This window comes from Kryptolebias marmoratus, linkage group LG16 (assembly GCF_001649575.2).
Source record: "Kryptolebias marmoratus isolate JLee-2015 linkage group LG16, ASM164957v2, whole genome shotgun sequence".
Classification (NCBI taxonomy): domain Eukaryota; kingdom Metazoa; phylum Chordata; class Actinopteri; order Cyprinodontiformes; family Rivulidae; genus Kryptolebias; species Kryptolebias marmoratus.
The window spans coordinates 24,870,327-24,895,090 of record NC_051445.1 but is presented as its reverse complement, the minus strand read 5'-3'; the positions used below and the strand labels follow the sequence as shown (position 1 = coordinate 24,895,090).

General features: G+C 40.9%; 2 protein-coding genes across 5 annotated transcripts in view; both read left to right on the top strand.

Moving 5' to 3' along the window:
* The window catches only part of spire1b (spire-type actin nucleation factor 1b), a 54,878-nt gene extending 46,835 nt beyond the window's left edge, over positions 1-8,043 (top strand). For all 4 annotated transcript variants that reach the window (XM_017413143.3, XM_017413146.3, XM_017413145.3 and 1 more), the window contains 5 exons: positions 542-679; positions 2,197-2,267; positions 2,387-2,414; positions 3,116-3,411; positions 4,619-8,043. In XM_017413143.3, the coding sequence (XP_017268632.1) occupies positions 542-679; positions 2,197-2,267; positions 2,387-2,414; positions 3,116-3,411; positions 4,619-4,874 (789 nt within the window). In that variant the 3' untranslated portion in view covers positions 4,875-8,043. The remainder of the gene's footprint in view (positions 1-541; positions 680-2,196; positions 2,268-2,386; positions 2,415-3,115; positions 3,412-4,618) is intronic.
* Positions 8,044-9,246: 1,203 nt separating this feature from the next.
* On the top strand, positions 9,247-12,965 carry iqcg (IQ motif containing G). The gene is made up of 10 exons (XM_017413140.3): positions 9,247-9,469; positions 9,786-9,915; positions 10,012-10,046; positions 10,462-10,584; positions 10,673-10,757; positions 10,855-11,082; positions 11,192-11,266; positions 12,244-12,375; positions 12,457-12,546; positions 12,639-12,965. Exons 2-10 carry the CDS (start codon positions 9,787-9,789, stop codon positions 12,741-12,743), a joined length of 1,002 nt encoding a protein of 333 aa, XP_017268629.1. The 5' UTR covers positions 9,247-9,469; position 9,786; the 3' UTR covers positions 12,744-12,965.
* The last annotated feature ends 11,799 nt before the right edge of the window (positions 12,966-24,764 follow it).

The window sequence follows — 24,764 nt, the reverse complement described above, 5'->3', positions numbered from 1 at the left end:
TGGATGGATGGATGGATGGATGGATGGATGGATGGATGGATGGATGGATGGATGGATGGATGGATGGATACAAAACCAACAGAAAAACCCCAGGACCATGACATAAAGACGTGCTAAATATCAGAAAACTTCACAACAGCTGTCAGTCTTCTGATTAGGAATAGGAAATGTTTAGGGGGCCTTCCTTCATGGGGCGTGGTGCACAGCTGACTGACAGCTCACAGAAACTGGATGGGATGGGAGGATTTTACTCTACAGTCCATACAGCCTGAGGAACTGCTGCTCCAATTCTGAGATAAAAAATAGTTTTAGATTTACAAACCAGTTTGAAGAAAATGTTTTGTCTATGCAGGGGCACATTTCAGCTGTGGGGTCTAATACCTTTGTGACCAAATTACTGGACATCCCAAAACGGAGATGACTCCTTAAGCTGAAGAATAGTTATTATGGGCAACGTGTTACGGTCAGGGTTATGATTTTCAGTGAATGTGCTATATCTGTTTTACAAACCCACATAAATAACTGTGTGTTGTTGTTCCAGGAGGAGTTCTGTTTCCCTGTGGAGAGCCTGTCCCTGACAGTGGAGGAGGTGATGCACATCAGACAGGTGCTGGTGAAAGCAGAGCTGGAGAAGTTTCAGCAGTACAAAGACATCTACAACGCCATGAAGAAGGGAAAGGTTAACATCCCGGGTTAACACTCTGCATTAGCTTTTCTGGTTTTACATATCAGAATATATATATATGTTTATTGATCTGAATCACAGGCTTTAAAATAAGATAAATACAACTTCAGATGAACACATATTACAAATTCTGTTATTTATTCATCAAAGACTAAAAGGAAATGAAAAAGCAGTGAACATCCCCTAGGATCATTTTAAATTTTTCTACTCCTCTGTATTGTCACAAACTTAACATTTAATATGCCTGTAGGATCTGAGACATCAGGGTATAATAAACTAGAGACAGGACCAGAAGCTGCAAGTTGAAGCCACTAAGGACTGTCGCCCCCTAGTGGCTGACTGCAGTACAGGTTTTAAGTCCAACCCCTACATATAACAATAAAATTTTTTAGTTGTTGATTTGTGTTAATTCACATAGTTCTTACCTTGCCGGTGTACTGTATAGTCAACTATTCAATTAGTTATTTGAGGCTTAAAGACAGGTGTCATGTTGCGCTGTGACTGACAGTGTTGCAGCCTGTTAGGGTAGTGTTTCACTGGGCTGTGACCGATGGAGAAACTGCAAACATTTTCAGCTGCGATCCACTCTGAGTGTTTGCAACCAAGTGACCAGCTAGCTTTGTGGCTGCGTTTTGGGCAGACACTTTTTTTTGTGTGTTTGGATTACAAATTATAACGTATTCTTTGCCTTGCACATTATTTTGTTGCCCACATCATACCCATACCCGCACCTTGGAAGCTGCCCTTACGTTTATGATTTAGTCTACTAGAGTACACTTTTGAAATGAAGTTAGGCAGATTTGGACCAGTTTTTAAATATTTATCATTTATCATTAGCATGTTTTTGTTTGTTTTTTTAGACTTGGACATGTTTTCTCTCAGAGGGGAGCTACCATGTCTCTTGTGCTCTTGAGACAGGCTGGAGACGCCCGCAACGACTCTGTGACTCTTTTAAGAGAAATTTTGTCAAACAAATATTTAGAACATTTTTGAATGTCTGCAACTCAAGCGTGGAAAATAAGAACCACCGTGACATTCTGGGGACTCTGTGAACACTGTTCACTAAATAGTCGTGAGCAGTTTAAGTCCAGTGAGATATTACCTTAGATATTTGCTTGGTGTTTTTCCTTCTTGTTGCGTTAACGCTCACCTAAAAACTCCAGAGCAGTGAACTCTCAAGCTGCTTTTATAGAGTCGCTGCTAATCAGCTATTTAGCTGCACTTTTAGCAGCATTTTAATTCCCCTCCATTTGTAACAACAGTATAAAATAGTCTAAACTGGGTTAATGTTTTGTTTGCCTGAGGTTGTATTTACTTAATTTTAGTACCTGGTAGGAACCAGAACACTTTATTAGAAACTTTTGTTCTAACAGCATATGAGAGTGCACTTTCTTTTTTTTTACTCAGCTGTATAACTTTGCTTTAAAGAAATTGCTTTTTGTTCCAGACTATGTGTGGCTTTTAATACTTTTTGGTATTGTAACTTCTATTTCTTTCTTTTTTTATTGCAGCTTTGCTTCAGTTGTCGAACCAAAAGGTTTTCCCTTTTCACCTGGTCCTACACCTGCCAGTTCTGCAAAAAGTAAAACTTATTTAAGATAGTTTCCATTATTTATGTGATTACTGCTTTGTATTTAGGCATCTTGGTACTATAATTGTTTTCACTCATTTCTCCCCGTTTTGTGTCTCTGCTTTTAATAGGCCTGTGTGCTCACAGTGCTGTAAAAAGGTAGGTCATGCAGGATAAACCAGCTGCTTGCACATTAGTTCTTTGTGTAATATGGTCTTATTAAAAAAATTAAACTTTTCTTAAAGAGACATAATCAAAAGTGAATCATATTTAAATTAGTCCTAATCTGAGTAGCACTATTGGAACACAGGTGCAACTGAAAGTGCTTAAGAAACCAAATGAAATGACTATAAAATGTATGAAAACATTTAATACTGACAGAACTGATGCTAGAAGTAATCAGGGATTCCTTGAAGAAATGCATAACTCGCGCCACCTTTCATGCCAGAATTATAAACTAACATCTAACGATGAGAAGGGGCGGAGTTGAAGCCATTTTGGGCCCACCTTGTAAATGACAGTACGTGTAGTCTCATGATATTTGTTAGCTCTCACCACCATGTACGTGAAGGTTATAAAGAAAGATGTTGTGCAGTCTGTTAGAGCTTGGAGTACATGCTGGGGAGGATGTTGGCTAAGACTGATTAGCTGTGGTAGCCATCTTGAATAGGGTTGACTCCAAACCTACTCAGCTGTTGAGTTTCATTAAAATCTGTCCAGTGGTTCATGAAATATTTTGCCAATGAACAGACAGAAAACACACACGGGCAAAAACATTATCACTGTTTTGCCTTTGGTGGTAACAATAAAAATTGCTCTCCTGCTCCTTATTAACTTTCATGTCTTCTATTCTCTAACAGATGCGGCTACCATCCAAACCTTACTCCAGTCTGCCCATTTACTCCATTGGCTCGACCAACACTCTCCCCCGAGACAGAGTAAATGCCATGGCTTCTGTAGGACAAGGACTCTCTGTGGCTGGGGGTCCGGGGCCGTCAGTGACGACGGGAGGGGCTGCTGCATCCCCCGTGTTGAAAGGAGCTACAAAGGCAGCATCTAAAGGAGCTGGAAAAGCTACAGGAGCCGCAGCAGCTGCCAAAACTGACAAATCCTCCGGGAGCCTGCAGCGTCACAGCATTCAAAAGACCATGTCCAAGTAAGAGAAACAAACGGCTTGATTTGCTCTCTCAAATGGTGTGTGTGTCGTTTTTCAACTAAAAGTGCTGAAATCTGCATCACAAGGATAAAAAAAGAACAAATCGTTGATACAGTGTTCCAATTTTAAAGGTAAAAAGATGCAGGATGTGTACCTCATGACAAACGGCAAAGCTTAAGCACAAATCACACAGAATACATAAAAAACAAAAGTCTGTCTCCAGTTATTTTAGTTGCTGCTTGGGATCAACACACTCCCCTCACACAGATCGGCTTCCATTGCTTTTTCAGATGGTCAATACTGACATCGAGTGGACAAAGTCACAACTACCAGAGCAGCTAGTTGACAGAGTAACGGGAACAAGATCCCATCATGGTATTACCTCTGCCAAGGAGGTTATCATTTTGGTAGTGTTGGTTGGTTTGTCCATCTATCTGTCTGTCTGCTGGCAAGTTTACTTAAAAACTAATGAACAGATTTTGATGAAGTTTTCAGAAAATGGCAACCTTTCTAATCAAGCCACACTTGTTCATTCTTTTTCTAATTACACTGCCATGAACCTTAACCCTTAACCTTCTAACTGAGCCCTGTAAAGTCTGAGACAAAGCTCTTGTGTTTTTTGCAATTTCAATGAGCATTGCACAGTCTGACTTTGGGGTGAGTTTGCTGGAACGTCCACTCCTGGGAAGGTTGGCATCTGTCTTAAATGTTTTCCACTTGAGATAAATCTTTCTCATTGCAGAACAATAAACTTTAAATTCTTTGGAAATTACCTTTAATTCTTCCCAGATTGATGTTGCTTCTCTAAGGTCATTGCTGATGTCTTTCCATCTTGGCATTAAGTTAACACACAGCAGTAAAATGCCCAAACCCCTGCTTTTATAGAGGTGCTCACACTGATCAGAGTCAGGGAATGAAGTGCATTTAGTCAGCAGCACCTGGCTGCTACTCTTCCTCTTAAATCATGTGGAAGCAGCAAGGATGGACTTTTGTTTAGCAACTAATAAGATGGTGGGATTTGTTGTGTTTTTGCACACTTACGGTTAAAATTAAACACATTTCAGACTTGGTAAACATTAGATCATTTATATTACATCCTGATTTGTAGAGCCCTACAATTAAAAGCAGCTGTAATTTTTTTCCCTCATGAGTGTAGTTTTGCCAGGACTAAAGTCCCTTGTTCTGATTCTGTCTTTCTTCTCCATAGGTTATCAAAGCATGGCTCATTAAAGTCTCACGAAGAGCTGGAGCTGCCCCCGGAGCTGACGGAGGACTGGGCCACCATGGAGGTGTGTGTGGACTGCAAGAAGTTCATCTCCGACATAATCGCCTCCAGCAAGCACAGTCTGTCACTGGCCACAAAGAGGGCTCGCTTAAAACGCAAGACGCAGTCGTTTTACGTGACGTCCCCCAAAGGAGCGGAGGGCTACAGGCCCTCGGAGCGAACGATCAACGAAATCTGAAATCGAGGCAGAGAATGCTCACAATATGACTTACAGGAAACTTAGGAACAGACCACCAGATAACATCATGTTGCAGGACTGCCAGTCTCTGTGGGGTTTTTTTTTTTTTCTAATCCTTTTGATTTCAAACAACCTCCTGTGACGTCTGACCACAGACATTTAAAGATGACTGAAGTGGACTGACTTTCTCACCTCTGAAGGCACAACTGTGTCGTCCAGCTCAGCTTACATTCAGTTTAAAGCACAAAAGAGAAGAAACTCTCTTGTAAACTAAGAACAATGCTCATAAAAAAAACACAGAATATAAGTATGTGCATTTTATATGGATTATAATTTAGTTTTTTTAACTAACATTTGTGTGTGTGCGTGTATGAGTGGGTTTCGGGGGGGAGGGGGGGAGGTAAAGGATCGCTGCATAAATGTCGATTCCTGTTTGGATTTTTGCTGGTAATGCTCAGGGAGGTTTTCCATCCTCCCAGCGACTGTCAGCTCATCTGAACGCACATTTCTGCACGCCTGGAGGAGTTATTGGAAAATACTCGCTGGATGTTTTTTCTTTTTTTTTTTTCTTTTTTTTAAAAAAACAGACAATTATGAGATAAAATCCATATGTTTTTTTATCAATTATTGGTGCCAAATGATACCTTTTTTCCCCACCTGCAAGCCACCAAAAGAGAAAGTTAATTCCTGCAGAACTTCCAGAATTCCTGCACATCTAAGCTGACCTCTATGTTGTTAAATTCCACATAGTTAAACCTTAACCTACAAAAAGACAAGTTAACATGCTTGGGTGTTTTAGTAGTAGGGAGTTAAAAAGCTCCTTGGCGGATGGGCACCAGGATTGGACAGACCGGGGTGGTGGTCCCCATTTTTAAAAGGGGGACTAGAGAGTGTGTTCTAACTATTGATGGATCACACTTCTCAACCTCCCTGGGAAAGTTTACTCCAGGGGGCTGAAAGGGAGGGGCTGATTGGTTGTCGAACCTCAGATTCAGGAGCAGCAGTGTGGCTTTCGGCCTGGTCGTAGACCAGATCTTTACTCTTGCAGAGTTGCTAAGAGCTGATGAGAGTTTGAGTCTCCAGTTTACATGTGTTTTGTGGATCTGGAGAAGACTTATGACCATGTTCTCTGAGGCATTCTATAGGAGGGTGCTGAGAGAGTAAGGGGTGCCAGGGTGACTTTTAAGGGCTATTTGGTCCCTGTATAACCAAAACAAGACCTGTGTCCACATCCTCAGCACAAATTTGAGCTCATTCCCAGTGTGAGTTGGACTCCACCAGGTCTGTCTCTTGTCTCTGATCCTGTTTGTGGTCTTAATGGACAGGATCTTGAGGCGCAGTGTTGAGAGGAAGGTGTCTCATTTGGGAACCTCAGGGTCTCGTCTCTGCTTTTTGCAAATGATGTGGTTCTGTTGGCATCTTCAGCACATTCTGGGACGGTTCGCAGCCAGGTGGGAAGAGTCAGTATCTATACGTCTGAGACCATGGTTCTCAACCCAAAAAAGTGGAACGTCTCTGCCTCAAGCTGAGGAGTTCAAGAATCTGGGATTCTTGTTCACAAGCAGTGGGAGGATGCAGCAGGAGATGGACTGACAGAAAGAGGCCACATCTGCAGGAATGAAAACGTTGCTCCTGTCAGTTGTAGTGAAGAAGGAGCTGTGTGAAACACAAAGCTCTTGATTTACTGGTTTGTCTAAGCTCCATCCCTCACCTATGAGCACGATCTATGGCTCATGACTGAAAGAAGGAGATCCTGGATACAAGCAGCTGAGCTGAGCTTCCTTCTTAGGGTGGCCGGGCTCAGCCTGATAGGGTGAGGAGCGTTATTCGTGGGGAGCTGCTGCTCCTCCACATCGAAAGGAGTCAGCCAAGGTGCTTCTTCCTGATTAAAATGCCTTCTGGGTATCTTCCCTTGATGGTTTTCCAGGCACGTCCCTCTGGGAGAACTCGCTGGAGGGATTATGTGTCCTCTCTGGCCTAGGAACACCTTTGGATCCCCCAGGAGGAGCTGGAGAGCGTCTCTGTAGGGAGGGATGTCTGGGTTTCTCTCCTGGACCTGTTGCCTCTATGACCCGATGTCAGATAAGCCAGAGAAGATGGATTACATTTAAATGGTGATAACTCTTTAATGTATACTTCAGAAGAGATCTGATTGGCCAAAACGGAAACTGCAGAGGAGCAGCTGAGGTTCTTATTTTACTACCGTATTTTTATTTTGACTTGACTTTGCCTACCAGGAACGCTCATGTCTTTTAGCTGTTTCATTTCATAGTTTGTCCTTTTTTTGTTGTTGTTATAAATAAATCAAATCCCAAGCTTGATCTGAAATAAACATTTTAATGCTAATTTTTTCAGAGCGTGTGAAATTCATTGAAGTGTCCAGTCAGTGCTGTTGTTCTACAAGCAAACGTTAACTCTGTGTTTGACGTTGTTCAAATTAGCCTTTGGATAATTTACATGAAATGTGCGCATATTTTTGCATTTTGAAAACGAGCTTTGATAATTATATTGTTCATGTTTTATTTTCTTTACATTACCTCCTTGACTTGTGTTTGAATGTTTGCATATTGTAAAGATTTGTCAGAGTAAAATGCCTCAATTACAGACAATAAAACCCAGTTCAGTTTATCAGCAGCAAAAATGACCACTGTCTACTGGTCAACACACACACTGTACATGTTATAAAAATGCCTTTTTTGCTTTATGCTCATGTTTTTTGGTCTAACGAACAGGGAGGAATATTTGATTTTAGACTTGTTTTTTAACCTCATTCTTCATCTTCATTCCAACATGTTTCTGCCTTAAAGTTGCCTTTTATAATGACTCATTTGTTGAACAGTCATTCGCTGACAGTGTACATACTTTGTTTCTGGTGGTTTGTATGTAAATCAGGTGTGAGTTTCCCCAGTGCAGCCAGTGCTAACAGCAACACTACTGTAGACCTGCATCTCTGAGAGGAAAACTCTTCTAGTTCGAGTGTTTTCAGGTAAGGGGGAGAGGTGGTGAGCAGGACATCTGCAGAGGAAGCCTCAGTGTGACAGACAGCATCATGCATGTTCTACTGTGTAGCCTGTACCTTCTGTCTGTAATACCTTTAAACTGTAACTCCCTGCAGAGAGTGCAACAAATGATAACTGCTACAATAAACTGTATTGTACTTTTACTTTTACCGACTAAAAGTCTCTCATTCAAAGTTGGCCAAAATATAATAATTTTAAGCTATAAAGTTTCTAAAGAAATTCTGAAGTGGGCCAATGCAGCTACTGCCTGAAATGCCCATCAACTTTCTTCTATAAAGCCCAATATGAATTTGGGACTTACTTTTGAAGTGTAAAGCTGCTGCCAGTGGCTCATTAGGGTCACCATGGTAACTGGACACTTCAAGACAAGATTGTGAATGTTGAGTTACATAATGGAAACTCCTTGCATGATCTATTATTGTATAACTAGAGATTATTTTCCATATGTTACATGAAGAGGATGCAACTTTTCAGCCATGAAGCATGAAAGTCATTTTCCATTTAACTATGAATAGGAACGCTTTTCCCCCAAAATGCGTTGCTTTTTGGTATGTTTTGTGTACAGTTTGTATTTTCTATGCTAGTATTTGAAGCAAACAGATAATGAAAACTTGCTCATGTACAAACATGTATGATAAATGCACAAATATTTCTCATTTGTCTGAAATTGTAAGTCTGGAACAGTATGGCATTTCACTTTGGAAAATGTGTCAAAATCCTGCTTACAAAATTTCAGTATGTGTGAAAAAAATTAATTCTGGTCCTTGATCTTTTAGACATTTGATACATTTAATTAACCCTGTAGTTCAAATCCAGAGAACAGCAAATTGATATGTAGCAGGTGGTGGTGTGAGGCAGGGGTGGGCAATCCTAGTCCTCAAGGGCCACTATCCTGCATGTTTTTCTTGTCTCCCTGCTCCAACACCTGATTTAAATGGGTGATTAACAGGCTTCTGCAGAACATAAAGAGGTCATTTAACCACTGAATCATCATCCCTGGAGTTAGAAGTCAATTCAGTTCTTGGGTGGCCCCCTGCCACTGGAGGGCTTAACTTAAAATGGTTTTATGCAGTAAGGAAACCATAGTTTCTATCTGCACAATAAAAAAGTGCTGCAAACAAGTAGATGACAATGATCTGGAAATACAAAATAAAAGCAGTCAGCATAAACGCTGAGATAAAAGTAATTACAAAAATACCTGTTACACTATTTTGTGTGCCGTGTACAATGACAATAAATTCAACAGGTGAAAAAGGAAACCGGAAGTAGTAATAAACAAATTGCATAGGGGGATCGAACTCTACAAAACAAAACAGAAAGTAAAAACAACTTAAATGAAACTGCAGGAAATATTGGTCTTTCATGGGTGACCTTTTTAATAGAAACAATAACAAGGCTAAAAAAACATTTGTTTACTCAAACTAGAAAACTCCAAAGAACAGAAAACGTCCCGTTGCCATGGCGACACAGCAACAGTTAGCTTCGGCTAATTCCTACAGCGGCGGTGGTTCAGAAACTGAGAGTGAAAAAGAAATTTGAGAAATTCACACGAAAGAAAAACTATTTGGAATTAACGTAAGCGTTACCCTTTTTACTAATACTGTTTTTACGAAGAAAAAAAAACGAAAGTTAGTCAGCACAAATTACGAAGAAATAAAACTACACGTAATATAGAGGACTTTTCAGTTTTCCCTGTAAATACACATGATTTTACTTTTAAAAAAGGCAAGATTTGTTACTCTGTTGTTGTCATTTTGACTTGTCCAAAAGCTATGAGACATCACATAAACACTTTTAAAATATAAAGAACCCTTTCGGAGAAAAAAATAAAATGTCCCTTTTTTGCATTTTGTTTAAACACATCTCAGAGTTGTCCTGCTCTGTCTTACAGGATGTCTTTATCCCGGATTCAGAGTCTTAGGACAGCAGCTGTCCTGGAGGACTGTTCCCACCAGCTGGACATAATGGGACACTGTCTGAGCGTGCAGATCAGCAGGGAGCGAGGGGCCACACCTGTACAGGTAACACAGAAGCTCCACCAGTCAGCTTGGTGTTACCTTCATCTAACCCTGATGTGAAGAGTAGCTGTTTAGTTTCCTCGTTCTCTCTTTGTGTAGGAGGAAAACAGGTTGATCAGGATGAAAAGCGACTGGTGAGTAATAACCAGGACACATAAATAAAAGCCTAGCATTCCTTTCATGCCAGAGTTTTGAACTAAGGCCGTCTTATGTTCAGAAATGATAGCGTTAAAGCCGGTCGGGTCAAACCTTGAAAATGATATTATGCTCAGTTTCATGTGATACTGAGAGTATGTGTTGTGACTTACTCTCAGCTACTAACACATGAAATTTTAGCTCAGTATCTGTAAAATTACAGCCATTTTTGTGTTGTCAATTAGCTGTGGTAACCATTTGGAATTGGGTTGACTCCAAAAGTTAATCAGTTGTAGATGTACACCATGTGATCAGTTTCTGAAAGTTGCACACGCAAACACAAACACAGACAAAATCATTGTTGTCTGCCGGTCCCTTCTGCTGCATAAATTTCATTTCTTTATGTTCTTGCAGTCAGCTCATTTCCCAGCAAATGTCCACACTGTCTTTTGATCTGGAGGAGAAGCAGAGTTTCAGTTCTCTGCTGCAGGCTGTGGAGGAAAAGGAGCGAAAACACCAGGAGAAGGAGAGGAAGAGGTACGTCACTGCAAACTTTTCAAATGAAAAATAATGGTAATAATTTCACAGGGTCTAACGTGTCTTTGGGGCTCATCTCTTAATTCAGAAACACACAATTAGAGCTGAAACAGAAAGAGCAGATGGTACTGAGACATAAGCAGAAGATCCAAGACAAACTGGACGAACTGAATGTGAGAACATCTTCACAAATTCTTGTCCAGGAGACAATTTAAAAAAAAAAAAAACATGTTATGGAGTTCACACAACTGAATATCCTGTCCTCCTCAGGGAATAGGTTCAGTCTGGAAAGAACAGAAGGACAAGGCAGTAAAAACGAAGGATGAGATGGAGAACGTCGAGGAAGAGATGGAGCTACTGCAGACAAACATTTTGAAGGAAGAGGCCAGCCAGGATGAGATGAGGGAGCCTAAGCCCTGGCAGGATGGGACCTGGCAGACCAAGTCACAGCAGACAAAGACCCGGCAGGCGGAGAATAAGCTGCAAGGCCAGCTAGAGGTACGTCCATCTTTCCTTTCCACCCTGCCCTCCCAGAAAAGCGTGTCGAACGTCCTCCCTCACCGTAAAGTTGTTCAAATCCTGTTCTGTTACCTTCTTTTACCCTCAGCTGCTGCAGAAACAGCTCAGAGGAGAGAAGAGAGCTCATGAGGAGTCAGTGAAACTCCTGCAAAATCGGCACAAGGTTGGTACGGCGACAATACCGCAGATATAAAGCTCTGCTCTGTGAGGGATTCTTACAGACGCTGGTATTAGTTTAACTGGAGATTAAAAGGTCTGATCAATTTAATTATGTTTGAAGGGAAGACAAAGCCCACCCAGTTCTTAGAGAGCAGGCCTATTCAACTTACAGTGCCTATAAAAAGTATTCACCCCCTTGGATGTTTTATTCGTTTATTGCTCTCTGAAATCAACCATCCATCTTTACCAGCTTCTCCTTTCCGGGTTATGAGAAGCTGGTGCCTATCTCCAGGAGTCACTGTGGGAGAGGTGGGGGACACACTAAACAGGTCGCAAGTCCATCACAGGGACACATAGAGACAACGAGACATTCAGGATTCATGCTCTCACTCACACCTAGGGACAATTTAGAGTTATAAATCAATCCTGGTCAATGTATTTAAAAAAAAACAAAAAAAACAAAACAATAATCAACAACTATTTCAATGTCAAAGTGAAATAAAATTTCTATAGAGTGATGAATAAAAATATGTAATGTAAAAATAAGTGATTGCATAAATATTCACCCCCTTTAAAGTGACTGTCCTAATTCAACTCAGAGCAAAAAATGATTGAAAAGTACAAATAAGGGGATGGGTAAAAGGATTTCCAACATCCCAGGAGTTCTGTTAAATCCATCATCAAGAGAAAATATGGAACATGTGTAAATCTCCTAAGAGCAGGCCGTCCTCACAAACTGAGCGAGAATGAAAGGGACCACCAAGACCCCTGTGAGCTCTCTGAAGGAGCAAAGAAGTCTGGAATTAGCCTCCTTTCCTGTCTACATAACATGGAAGAAACCAATCATTTTATGTTGAAGAGTGTTTTTGAAACTGCACTTTGTTTTGCAGGAGGCTGTGCATTTTTACCGCTGGACGGCTCTAATTAATTTTATAGTTGATATCTGTAACAGGCTGCAGCTAATCTTGTGATGCTGAACAGGAACTGCAGCAGCAGCTGCACAGCTGGAAGCAGCAGACGAAGCAGATGCTGCAGGACAAACAGAAGCAGGTGTACAACTTCAGCTGCAAAAAAACGCTGAACTTAGACAGACTGATGGAGATGAGGAGGAAGGTGAGAAAAGTTCAGGACTAAGCCGGTGTCAGTGCTGCGCGTCTGCCTTTTAATTAAGTGCTGATCGGCTGCTGGTTTCAGTTCATGGAGATGGAGCAGGTGGTGATGGAGGACAAGAAGGAGCAGGAGATACTATTTCAACGGGAGGCAGAGGCCAGAGCTGCTACCAAGGTAAGAAACGCAGTCAGAGCACGCATTGATGAGCACTAGAAGCACGTTTCTACTGGACTGCTCCCTGACTCATCTGAGCCCGGTCTGTGCAGCTGCAGGCCTGGTGGAGAGGCTGCATGGTCCGCCGAGGCCTCGGAGCTTTTAAAAGAGCCGAGGACAAGAAAACCAAGAAGAAGAAAGGAAAGAAGAAGAAATGACTTGGCTTCAGCAACGCTTCCCGACACGACACCATGAAAATACTGAGAAAGAACCACAAAGTCTGTATATTTCTTTATTTTAAAAAAGTACAAAATTCTTGTCATTGTTAACACGCAGAACAATAAATTAATCAACTGATGACGTAAGTATCAGAAGAGAACGTGCATGTAACATGAACAAGATCGGTATAAATATACAAAAATAAAGCCCCAACAGTAGCACCTTGACTCTTTTTTTCAGTTATAATTTATGCAGTAACAGTACTTAAACAATGTTAAATATGAAATGAACTTATGCTGGCACTGCACAAGTTCCTGGTTAGGCCTAAATTAAACCTCTATAATTACAAATACAAAAGTTTATTCTCCTAACAGCAGTAAAATGGAGAACAAACATTTCTATATACACAAACAAACACATAAATAAAAGACAAAAAGGACAAACAAGATAAATACCTGAAAAAAATAAAATGTCTTAACCACTGACCAGAACTCAACCAGTTTAAAGTCCATTAATTCATCTTTATGTACATGTTCTAAATAGAAAGATCAAACGGTGAATTTTTAGGACTAAACATAAAAACAGGAAAATAATAATAACATTCAGAAATAAATACTACCGTGTACTTAGCACTTATTGACCACAGGTCATACACTGCATCATAACTTTTTTGCCGTATGATGATAGCGATTTCAGTGACAGGGGATATGCAGGCCTCTGAGAAAATAAATCCTCTAATTATCCACCACAGAGAGCGATGAGTCATTACAAACTCTGCCCAGTAAAATTCCCAGTTTTCCCCCCACCACCACCCCCACACCCCCCGCTCTAAACCCTCACTGCTGACAGAAGCAGAAAACCCAGCATTGCGCAACAGCAACTACCTCAACTAAAGAGAACCAGGAAGGCATTGTTTTGGGTTTTTTTTGTTGTTTTTTTGCCATTGACTGCGCTGGAGATTTTTTCTTGTAATTTCAGGCACAAGGCACATCATGAGATCAGAGCAGAAATATTGATGTCAGTCAGAAGGTAAAAAGAAACAATGTGTTGATAAATCCAGCTGAAATGAACCAGCATTTCTTTGGTTTTACCAACATAATAATAATAAAGAACATTGTTGCAAGGAGAACTGAAACGTTTCTGCTGGCTCCTCCACATACAGTGTAGGAGTGTGTGAGAGTGTGTTCGGTGAAAGCTTCACCCTCGTGTTTCAGTTGAATGGCTCGCTCAGCTCCGTGTGCATGTGGTTGTTGTCGCCGATGATGACGCAGTTGAGGCGCGAGCTGTGAATGCTGATGTTCAGCTGCTCTCCTGCTGGGAGGGCAGGTGCGGGCGACGGGGCTTGCGCCAACTCCTGCAGTTCGTGGCAGCAGCTGCACCTCGCCTGGGCTGTAACACACGGGCAGGTTTAGACGCCGGCGGACTCGTGCTCAAGGCTGTGATGCCGTCCGTGCAGAGACAACACAGGAGTCTGCGGCTGCGAGGAGCAGCTTCAAACTGCCACTCACCGGGCACCTGGGGCGGAGACTCCTCCATCAGACGGCGGCGTTCAGCTGCGGCGCATGGGTACGAGTCCCCGATGACGCAGTCGATGAGGGTGGAGTTGCTGATGTTGAGGATCAAAACAGTTGACGGTGAACTTTGGAGTAGCTCTGTCAGAGAAATATCGAGGAAGTGAAATGAGGATGAGAGTCTAAATATAGGAAGTTGTTTTTTCCCTCTCGGTGTGTCCTCATAGCAGAAATGCATCTTATTTTTCTGATTGCTGTGACTATGAAAAGCCACAACAACAATTCTGACTTAACCAAATTACCTTTACAGCTTCAGCTCAAAAAAAATTCACAAATGCACAACTAACTACGTAAAAAACAAGCCCAGAGCGATTTAAACAGACTCCTTTGAAGGCAAAACCAGAAACGCTTAATTAACGAACATAATAGGTTACCTTGTATGCTTTTCGTCTTGGGCTGAGGCGTCTGAACTGTAAAAGCAATGGGAATGGTGTTAAACTGTTGTTTGTCATCCAGTCTCCATCTTACAACAACAACATGACTGGTGGAAAAGTGAATCCGCATTTAGCTCAGTTTCTAAAAATGTGGTGGAGACAAACTGTCACCATCTAACGGTGTTTTCCTGTACCTGGACACGTGACCTTCTTGTATGAAGGGATGCAGAAGACTCTGCAGCTCGTCTGAGCGACCGTTTGCATCAGCTGGATCAATCTCTGCACACTGGAGGCTTTAGGGCTCGTCACCTGGAGCAGAAATCAGTATTTATTCTGAAGGTTCACTACAAGCCATTTGTGTATTTAATCAATATCCTTGATATTAGGCACCATTTTCCCCACTAATTCACTACCCTAGTCTTGTTACATGAGTTGAACCACCTTACTAGTAACACTTTCTTGCCAACTAGTGGCGCTTTTATTCAACTAGTTGGAGTTGAAGTTGTACAAATCAGCCGAAGTGCTGTACTAGTAGCTGCCAACATCCCAACTAGACAGCTTTTTAACTCACTAGAAAACCACTGAACCAAACTAGTAAATGGCTAGACGACTGTCATCTACCTGTCTAGTAACTAGAAAGCATCAAAAACTCATTTCGTGTTAACTAGTTAAACAAATTCTGCCAACTAGTGACTAAATGTGGGCACTAGTGTAACCAAACGACTTTGGTCAAGCTAGTAACAGTTGACTAGCTGACATTGTAACTAGGCTAAATAACTAGTAAGGTAATAAACACTTAAACTAGTTGACTAATGAGCATTTTAGTTTTTACTAGTCAGACTACTTTTGGTTTTGGTTATATTAGTGCACTTATTTAAGTCACAAATTGACAGCTTGGCAAAATTTGTGTTGACTAGTTAACATGAGAGGACTTTTTTGTGCCTACTGGTTAACTTGTTCAGCGGTCATCTGCTAGTTTGGTACAGCTGGTTCACTGGTTGAGCTTTTTGAGCTACTAGTGCAGCACTTCGTCAGACTAGCACAACTTCCACTCCAACTAGTTGGACAAAAAAAAAAAGTTCTACTAATCGGTTTCTGATAAGAGCTCGACTAATGCAACAAGATATCCAACTAGTACAACCAAATGTGCAACTAGTGCAGCTTAGTTCAGTTGGGAAGTGGGTGAAATAATGCTTGACGTCAGGGGCATAGAGTTTAAGGCTCGCATGCCATACAGAGTTTAGTCACGCGCACCTTTCAGTGAAAAAAAAAAATAACAGGAAATGGAGCTCTGCTCAAGTTTTATCATTCAAAATACGACCAAAGTAGCTCACAGTTTTACTCTCAGGAGAAAATAAGCGACGCAAATGTGCGCATGTGTCTAAACTTTATATGTTTATAATTTGTTAAAGAGCAAAACGTGGCACATTTCGGACGTTCCGTGGCGCCGTGAAGCAGCATCGCGTCGAGCCTTACCTGAGTGATGGCCGCACTTTCTTTCATTTGTGACATATTGTCAGTGGATGGGTTCTGGCTCGGGTGGTCGGGGCCGTCCATCACTCCAGCGTTTCAGGGTAATTTGCTCGAGAAAGCTCTTTCACGCCGCCTTTATAGGGATATTTTAAGAAAGTCCCCCGGCAAGTCCTACGCATGCGCGCTTCAGTCAGGTGGACTCGGAGTTCTCAGTGTGACGCTGCGGTGTGTTGATAGGTCTCGTGATGTTATTGCATCAGACTTTTTGGTCCTGACAGGCTTTATGCAAGCTGAATATCTGCACAGTCAACTGTGTGTGTGACTCAATATAGAACAACCTACTGTTTAATCTTACCTCATAGTTTTGTTTCTGTTTCTCTTTAGTTTTTTTGATTTTCATTTTGGACACCTTGTTTCCACATGCAGTTTTTCATCTTGTACATTTCGGTTGCATGTTAAGACCCAGGAAAACGGTTAGCCATCAGTCAAAAGCAGTCAGCTTCATTTATTAATGGCGCGTATCATAAGGTGAAAAGGTGAAACGATGTAAGAAGCGTGCACACGTTGTGTTTTGTGACCGAGCCGCAGTAAGACCCTGCTGGGACGTGATAGCACGTGACATTTGAGCTTAAAGCACAGAATTCTGAGGCGATGGACGAGGTGAATTTTGAAACGCTAGTCCTATCAGCCAATCAGAGATAAGTATTTCTTGTTGCCAGGTAAAGTCTGCCCCCCCCCCCCCGATCTATTCAAATCATGTATTAAGTTCCTAAAATGCCTAAAGATAGAGGCTTGTTTTTATTTCACACATGGCTTTACAGAGACTCTGCGTCTGGCACGCGTAATTACGCACCGCTCCGGGACCCGGCAGGAACTGTAATGGCAACGGGTTCGCGCCTTTCCGTCACGGGTCTTAAAAGGTTTCGTCTTCTTTTAAAGAGCTCCAGTTGAATCAGCAGGCGGAGGAGAAGGAGGCTCTCCTGTTTCTGCAGAGGCAGAGTTCAGGTTGGTGAGGAGGAGATACATTTATTCAGCAGGTCTGGTTAAATTCTTGTGGAACTTTTTCATTTTTGCGCGACTTTTGTACAACTTCACAAGGAGTTATTTATCTATAGAGTAGAAAGAATAATATTTTAAATAAATAAAGACTGAATAAAAAATACCATAGCAATAGCATTAATTGGTAAGCTTTGAGCCATCTTTATTCTTTACATGTTTCTTCCAAGCAGCCAGGTTTTCCTGTAATCCGCAGACTTTCTGAAGGTCTCTGAGTTTTTCTTGGGACTTTAGCTGCTTTTTTCACTCCGTTTCTGTTCAGTTCTTCTGTCTGACCATGACAGCATATTGTAGCATGCTTATAAAGGGGAAAAGGGAATAAGTTGAACGCATATCAGACTCTCTTCACAGATAAACAGCATATGAAAAACATTCTTTTAAGAAACAGGGTCAAATTAAAGGCCTAGCGTTCCTTGAAGGAATGCATATCACCCGCCTCCTCTCATACCAGAGGTTTAGAAAGGGATGTGTGTTTAGACATGACAAAGATGCAGCTGTTTGGTCAAACCTTGAAAACAACATTCACAGTCTCGTGATGCTGCAGGATCTCACACTCACAATGTAAATTAGGGGTGATTCTCAGCTACTACCACCTAAAATTTTAGCTCAATATCTGTAAAATTGACAGAGCCTTTTTTTGGCAATAATGTCGGTTGCGTCATCCCTCTGTCCATCCATTTTCATTACCCACTATTCTGTTCAGGGTTGTTTCATTGTGTTTTTATCTGTTTTTTTAAGAATATAAGAATAATTTTAAGATAATAAAAATTATCTACAATTATAAATTCCTATAGTTGCTGAAAATGGTAGAAGTATTGGGTAAATAAATCTGCTGTGTGTGCTTATCTGGTCAGGCTTGTGTAAAAAGCAAACAGCATTTAGAAAAACAAAAAAAAGGAGAAGTAACTCTTTGCTGACATACTTTTAAATGTGGTGTAGAATACGTCATCACCACTAAAAGAAAAAAAAAGCTGAGATTAAACTGAGACCCAACCAACAGCAACAGACCGTTTAAAACACACACAAATCAGGACTATGAAAATTGATTTTAAAAAATGAATTAAAATTTGTCCAAGAAAGAGTTGATGGCTTCCAAAGTTATGAAATGTTAAATATTAGGCTGTTGTAGCTACTAATTGTTGTGGATATTTATGAGGTGTTAGCAAAATAGCTAATGAACCCCTTGATAAATTTCAGTGAATGTACATCTACAAGTGATTCACTTTTTGGCTGCAACAGCGAACTGACCTTAAAAAAAAAGTCTCTAACTCTGTATTTGTTCACTGATATAAACCTAAAACTTGGCGTGGTAGTAGCTGAGCCCGATCCCAAGTTACAAAATCACTAAGACTTTTATGTTCGAATAATGGAACAGAAACAACCGACTCCAGTAAATAAACAAATGATGTGCATGAATGTTTTGGGAACAAATGTCCAATGAAGTGTCCCTGCCTGATATATTCCTATCAGTTAAAGATTCATGACACAGCTGACTGAAGGATGTGTTCAGAGGACTTCAGGGAGCGGTGTGAGGAAAAAGAAAACGCCTCAACGATAACATAAGTTTGGACACTGTGCAGTTCTGTGAACTTTGTCAGTTCGTGGGATGAAGTGCTCAGCTCAGCCTCCAGTTTGTCAACTTGACCTCTCAGAGGTTGACGCCCTGCATTTCCAACGTTTCTGTTGCCGGTCCAGAAGACTCAGGGTGTGTGTGGTACCAAACCTTCGCTCGTACATTTCTGTGTGTCTCAGATTTCTTAAACTTTCGATCAGCTGAGGATGTGAAGCTGAACAAACTTGACACAGATAGTCCGGGGTAAAAAGGACTGTCACTCTTTGCCCCGGAAGAAGACAAGATAGGCTGCACCTGGTTTGTTCAATTCAGGAAATAAAAATGTGTCCAGGAGTGACCCATGGTCCCTAGTTCTAAAAAAGATGGCTGCATTCACGTTGTAAAGCGTTTACGACAACAAAAAATCAAATCTATCTGGAAGCTTCAAATACAAAATGAGAATAACAACATCTTTTTGTTCTGATCGTTACATTTCAGGGCAGTTATGGATTTTAACATGTTTCTTTATTCACTGTTTGCTTATACAGTCTATGTGAGCAAAGGGGTGAAACATTTAAAAATGTCACCTTTTTTATTTATTTGTTTATGCCTCTCATTAAAACACTGAGAAAACCTTAGGGTTAGGAGTTAAAGAACAATTTTTGTGTGAATAAATCCTCCACCAAAATATCAACAACAACAAAAAAAATAAATAACTTGAACACATTTTGAGTAAACTTTTAAGCTAGACCACTTTCAAAATTGTTTAATTTGCTGAAGAGACTCCCGGCCGGTGTTGTGCAGAAACAAGTGTCCCTGTCTCTGGACTAATGTGTGACATCCACCACAGCTCACAGAAAACTGATCATTGATGCAAATCTTCACAAAAAATACAAACAAAAACATGGTACCAATAAATAAAGCAGCCCGGCACAAACCGGGTACTTACAGGGTTACATACCTGACATTTAACTGGTATGTACCTGGTACCCACCTGTTACTTACCAGGTATGAACCAGATATTTAGTTAATAGGTACCTGGTACTTATATGGTACTTATTGGACACATATCTGGTCCTTACCTGTTACTTACTGGGGATGTACCAGTTTCTCATCAGCTATGAACCAGACACTTACCTGATACTTACATGGTACTTACTGGATAGGTACCTGGTACCTACCTGTTACTTACTGCGTACGTGCCTAGTACTCACCAGGTATGAACCAGATACTTACCTACAGTGGCCCTGAAGTACAAACCACATCAACCAATCACTAAACACAACAACATTAACCTACCAAAGACTGGGAAACACGAGACATCGCTGATTGGACGCCGCAGGGTTTGGCTTTGGAGCCTGAAATTTTGTGATTAGTCCTGTGCATGTCCAGTGTCACCTCGCACGTATGTCCTGACTCAAAATATTCTTGGATAGCGGCAGCTACGTTTGGGTCACCGGTCACATTCGTGTTTTTAAAAACGCGCTACAGGCAGAATAACTTCAGGTTCACATGCCAAACGGTGCCGTCCTCCGAACAGAGATGTCTCATGTTTCCCCCTGGTGCCTACCTCTTCCAGTAGGTTAATGTTGAGGGTTTTTTTGTAATTTGACCTTGTGTTTTGGAAGATGTCATTGTGGTTTTAAATATGTCGTTGCATTTTTAAATTTGTAGTTCTGTTTAGTGATTAGTTGATGTGATGTTCAGTGTCATGGTTTTGGGTAAGGATTTGGCCCACATGCAGAACACACTCAGGAGACAAGAGAAAGTTTAGAAGGTTTATTGAAAGAACTGGAATAGTTAGGTAGGTGGTCCGGGACTGGAACAGGTCTTCAGTTGTATTGCAGAGGGCGACAGGAGTGATTAGGAAAGGAGCTATTGGAATGAATCTTGATCAGGAAGGTTAACTTACAGATGAGGATGAGGTGAACCGCCAGGGAGGAATGAGTGGGGTCTGAGGAGTGGAACGTGGTCGAAGGTGGAGAATTTGACTCAGGAGACTGAACTGCTTGAGAGGTGAGCATCTGGTCCAGGTGACGTCCTAGGTGGCACAGAGGTGAGTTCACAGGGTAGCTCAGAGGTGGGACTGTTGACGGGTGAGCAGGGTTCGGTCGGTGGTGGAACTCGGAGGAGGAAGAAACCAGGGAGCTGCCAGCTGGAACCACGACAGGGTGAGTACTTGTAGATCTGACCGGATCCGCACCTGATACTTACATGGTACTTACCTATTACATACATACCTGTTACTTTTGGGGAGCTTACCTTTTACTTAATAGTACTTACCATATACTTACCAAATCCATGCTTGATACTTACTGGACATGTACCTGGTACATACAAGATACTTACTGAATACATATCATGTAGGTACCAGGTATTTACCCAGTAAGTATCAGGTACACAGCAGATTGTATGATGTATTTCTATCAAAAACATTACAATACACACTGCAAAATTGAGATGTTTAGAAGAAATAAATTGTTTAAAATATTACACAACATTGATATTTATGAAGATTAAAAACATTATACCAGATTTATTCTAAAATAAGCATTACACCTGGTGTTTTAGCTTTTTAAATTCTTAAAAAAAATCTATTTATATTCATATTTGCAGACTAATTTAGTCTTTAGTTTGTGTCAGTTAACATCAGCTCTTTTTTGGTCAGATATTACCCTGTATGGGTTTGCTTTAAAATGATAACAGAGAGAGAAAGAAAAGCTCTGATATTATTTCCGTAAAATGTCTGACTCAGCACCAGTTGTTTGAGTAAACCTGCTTCGTCACAGCAGCTTTCTTCTCTGGGTTTGTTTGTAGTTTATAAAAAAGACCAGAACTCTTCCTAAATTTGTTTTTACAGCCGATGAACCACACCTGTTCCCCATTTCAGACGGCTGTCTGTGTTTGTGTGTACAGTCCCCACACGTCCACACGTACGGTTTGGTTTCTGTGACGTTTGGACGTTTCCTGTTATTGCCGATTACGTGACGCGTCTCTTCCTATTGGTTGACCTCTCAGCTGGAGCGTCGTCATTGGTCGAGCCTCGAGTGCGTTCAAGTGCTTTTGGTAATCCAAGCATATGTGGGTTTCAATGGCCGGGAAAGAAAAAAAATTAAAACATAACAGCAGTTTCCTCCAGTCACCTGATAGTTCAAAATTTTACATTTAAAGTTTAAGTGAATGCTTCTTTCCGTCTGATATTTTCTGCTAAAGATTCACCTATTAGTTCTGGTGTCAAGGTTTTTCTCTTGTGTGGATCGGGTTTAAACAAAAACACAACATGCTTTATTTCTGTCCATTTTTCGTTTCCACGTTTACGCTGTCATGACCCAAAAGTGAAACAGCTGGTAGACAGAAAACTGAACCACCGAAAAAGAAATGAACTGGAATGGCCAACCACGGCGCAGTTAATGGTACGGAGGTGAGAATTTGTGCCGCCATCTTGAGAGGTGCTACGCCGACGTCCTTGGTAACTACTTGGATGGCAGAGGACAATGGATTTCTTAGGGGACAAACCTAAACTCAGATAAGTATCCCAATGTTTTAATATCCCAATAGTTGTAATAATGATTGAATCCTTAAATGTCAAAGACTTTAGTTTTATGTTTATCTCAGTGGTTCCCATCCCTGTTCCTCGAGGAATACTAACCTGCATGTTGTCATTATTTCCCTGCTCTTCAGCAGGTCTTTATGTTCTGCAGAAGCCTGTTAATCACTCACTCATTCAAATAAGGTGTGTCAAAACAAGGAAATAACTAAAAGATGCAGGATAGTGTTCATCGAGGACTGGAGCTGGGAAAACCTGCTCTAACTCACTAATACTTGTATTATATCAGGGATCGTTGCTGCATCCAGACTAGACAGCTGTATTGGTCATAAAGCCCAGTACTGAGGGTAGGCATATACCAGTAGACTCAATATATTTTCATATTAGTGACACATTTTTAAAATAATAGTCGTTAATATTATTCCAACCTGTTACATTGAAAACAGAAGTTTACATACACCGTATAAAAAGACACAGAAGCATTTTTTCCTCACTGTCTGAGATTAAACCAGACTGAACCTTTCCTGTTTTAGGCCAATTAGGATTATTAAATAATATTTTTTATTGATAAATGCCCAAGTAATGATAGAGATTTTTTTTTTCTTCAAAGTCAGACGTTTTTATCCATTTTCTTTAATATTTGGTATCATTACCTTTAAACTGTAGGATTTGGGTCGAACATAATGGGTTTCCTTCCACAAGCTTCTCCCAATATTTTGCTGTAATTCTGTCCCATTCCTGCTGACAGAGCTGGTGTAACTGAGCCAGCTTTGTTGCCTTTTTTTAGCTCTGCCCACAACTTTTTTTTTTATGGGATTGAGATCAGGAGTTTGTAAAAACACTGACTTTGTTGTCTTTAAGCCATTTATTTTGTAACTAATTTGTCAGTACATTTAGGGTCATTGTCCATTTGTATGACTTGTTTGTGTCCAAGCTTTAACTTCCTGGCTGATGTCCTGAGATGTTGCTTCAGTATTTCCACATCATGTTCTTTCCTCATGATGCCATCTGTTTTGTAAAGAGCACCAGTTCCTCCACCCCCACACCATGATGCTGCCACCCCCATTCTTCACAGTCAGGATGGTGTTCTCCGGCTTCAAGCTGCCCCCCTTTTTCCTCCAAATTTAACGAATGTCATTTTGGCCAAACAGTTTAATTTTAGCTTCATCATACCACAGGACATGTCTCCAAACATTAAAATCTTTGTCCCTGTGTGCGCTTGAAAACAGTAATCTGTCTGTTTTATGTTACTTTTAGAGTAATGTCTTCTTCCTCTCTGAGTGGTCTTTCAGCCCACGTTGGCACAGGACTGATTTCCCTGTGGATAATGACTCTCTGATCAGCTACAGCAGCCTCTTTACAAGCTCTGTAGCTTTTGCTTTGGGGTTGATATGCACATTTAACATCAAAACACGTTCATCTCAGGAACACAGAACCCGTCTCCTTCCTGAGCTGTATGGTATCAGGACATTCTCCTGGTGTTTATACTTGTGTATAATTGAACAGATGCACCTTCAGGCATCTGGAAATTGTTTGAAACAGAGTTGTGGAGATTGACAATTCTCCTCCTGATATCTTGCCGGATGGAGTTACATTTTTATCCCAGGATGACCTTCATAGAAGCAGTGAGTTTGAGGTTTGCCTCAAAATAACTCAAATGTTGTCAACTAACCAATCAAAAGCTTCCAAAGCCATGACATCATCATCTGGGCTTTTCCAAATTGGTTAAAGACAAAGGAATTTTAGTGTATGTAAACATGTGATTTTGAAGAAAGTATTTTAAAATGCTTTTTAATTAGTCAGACATTTAGCAAATAGAAACAATTTTGGGAATCCTAATAGTGTATGAAAACACATGATTTCAGCTGTGTTTTATCTGTAAAATACATAAGCTAACTAAGAGTGAGTTAGTGTATAGGTTTGACAAATGCTTAGTCGTCCATGTCTAAATACGGAAGTGACTCTAAATATTTTCAGAATTTTGAAGAAAAAAAAAAGAGAATATAAGTGTAAGTAAATAAACACTGGTGGCACAGCTGTGGTCAGACTGAGCAGACATGTAAAGTGCTTCAATATTTAAACAGCAGTTCTTTTTCTAGCTAAAATATTAACGCACATTTTAATTTTATCATGGTTTGGCCCTGCTAAAGCTTGACGGGGCTTGGTGGGAGGCTCAATACAGTATATTCTTGTTCATTATTTTCAAAGTATTCATCATATATATTTATTTAAGTAAAATAGGGCTATTTGTGCATTCTTTGGACTGATGCTGGAGCACAACGCGTTACCAACTTGGTTTCGACACGTTAACAGAAAAAGGGTGGTGCATGTAGCACTTAGCAAGATGGCGACAACGAACCTCACCTAGCGCCGCCCGTTTCAAGTGGCTGCTCCAACGTAGTTTGTGAGCGCCGCTCGCGGTGAGTCTGGATTATCCGGAGTGCCCT

What these genes read in the sequence shown, in the direction of transcription:
- iqcg (XM_017413140.3), top strand. Translation starts at nt 9,787, where the DNA reads ATGTCTTTATCCCGGATTCAGAGTCTTAGGACAGCAGCTGTCCTGGAG. An exon ending in ATCAGGATGAAAAGCGACTG is followed by an intron (nt 10,047 to 10,461) that starts GTGAGTAATAAC and finishes ATGTTCTTGCAG; the next exon opens with TCAGCTCATTTCCCAGCAAA. An exon ending in ACAAACTGGACGAACTGAAT is followed by an intron (nt 10,758 to 10,854) that starts GTGAGAACATCT and finishes TGTCCTCCTCAG; the next exon opens with GGAATAGGTTCAGTCTGGAA.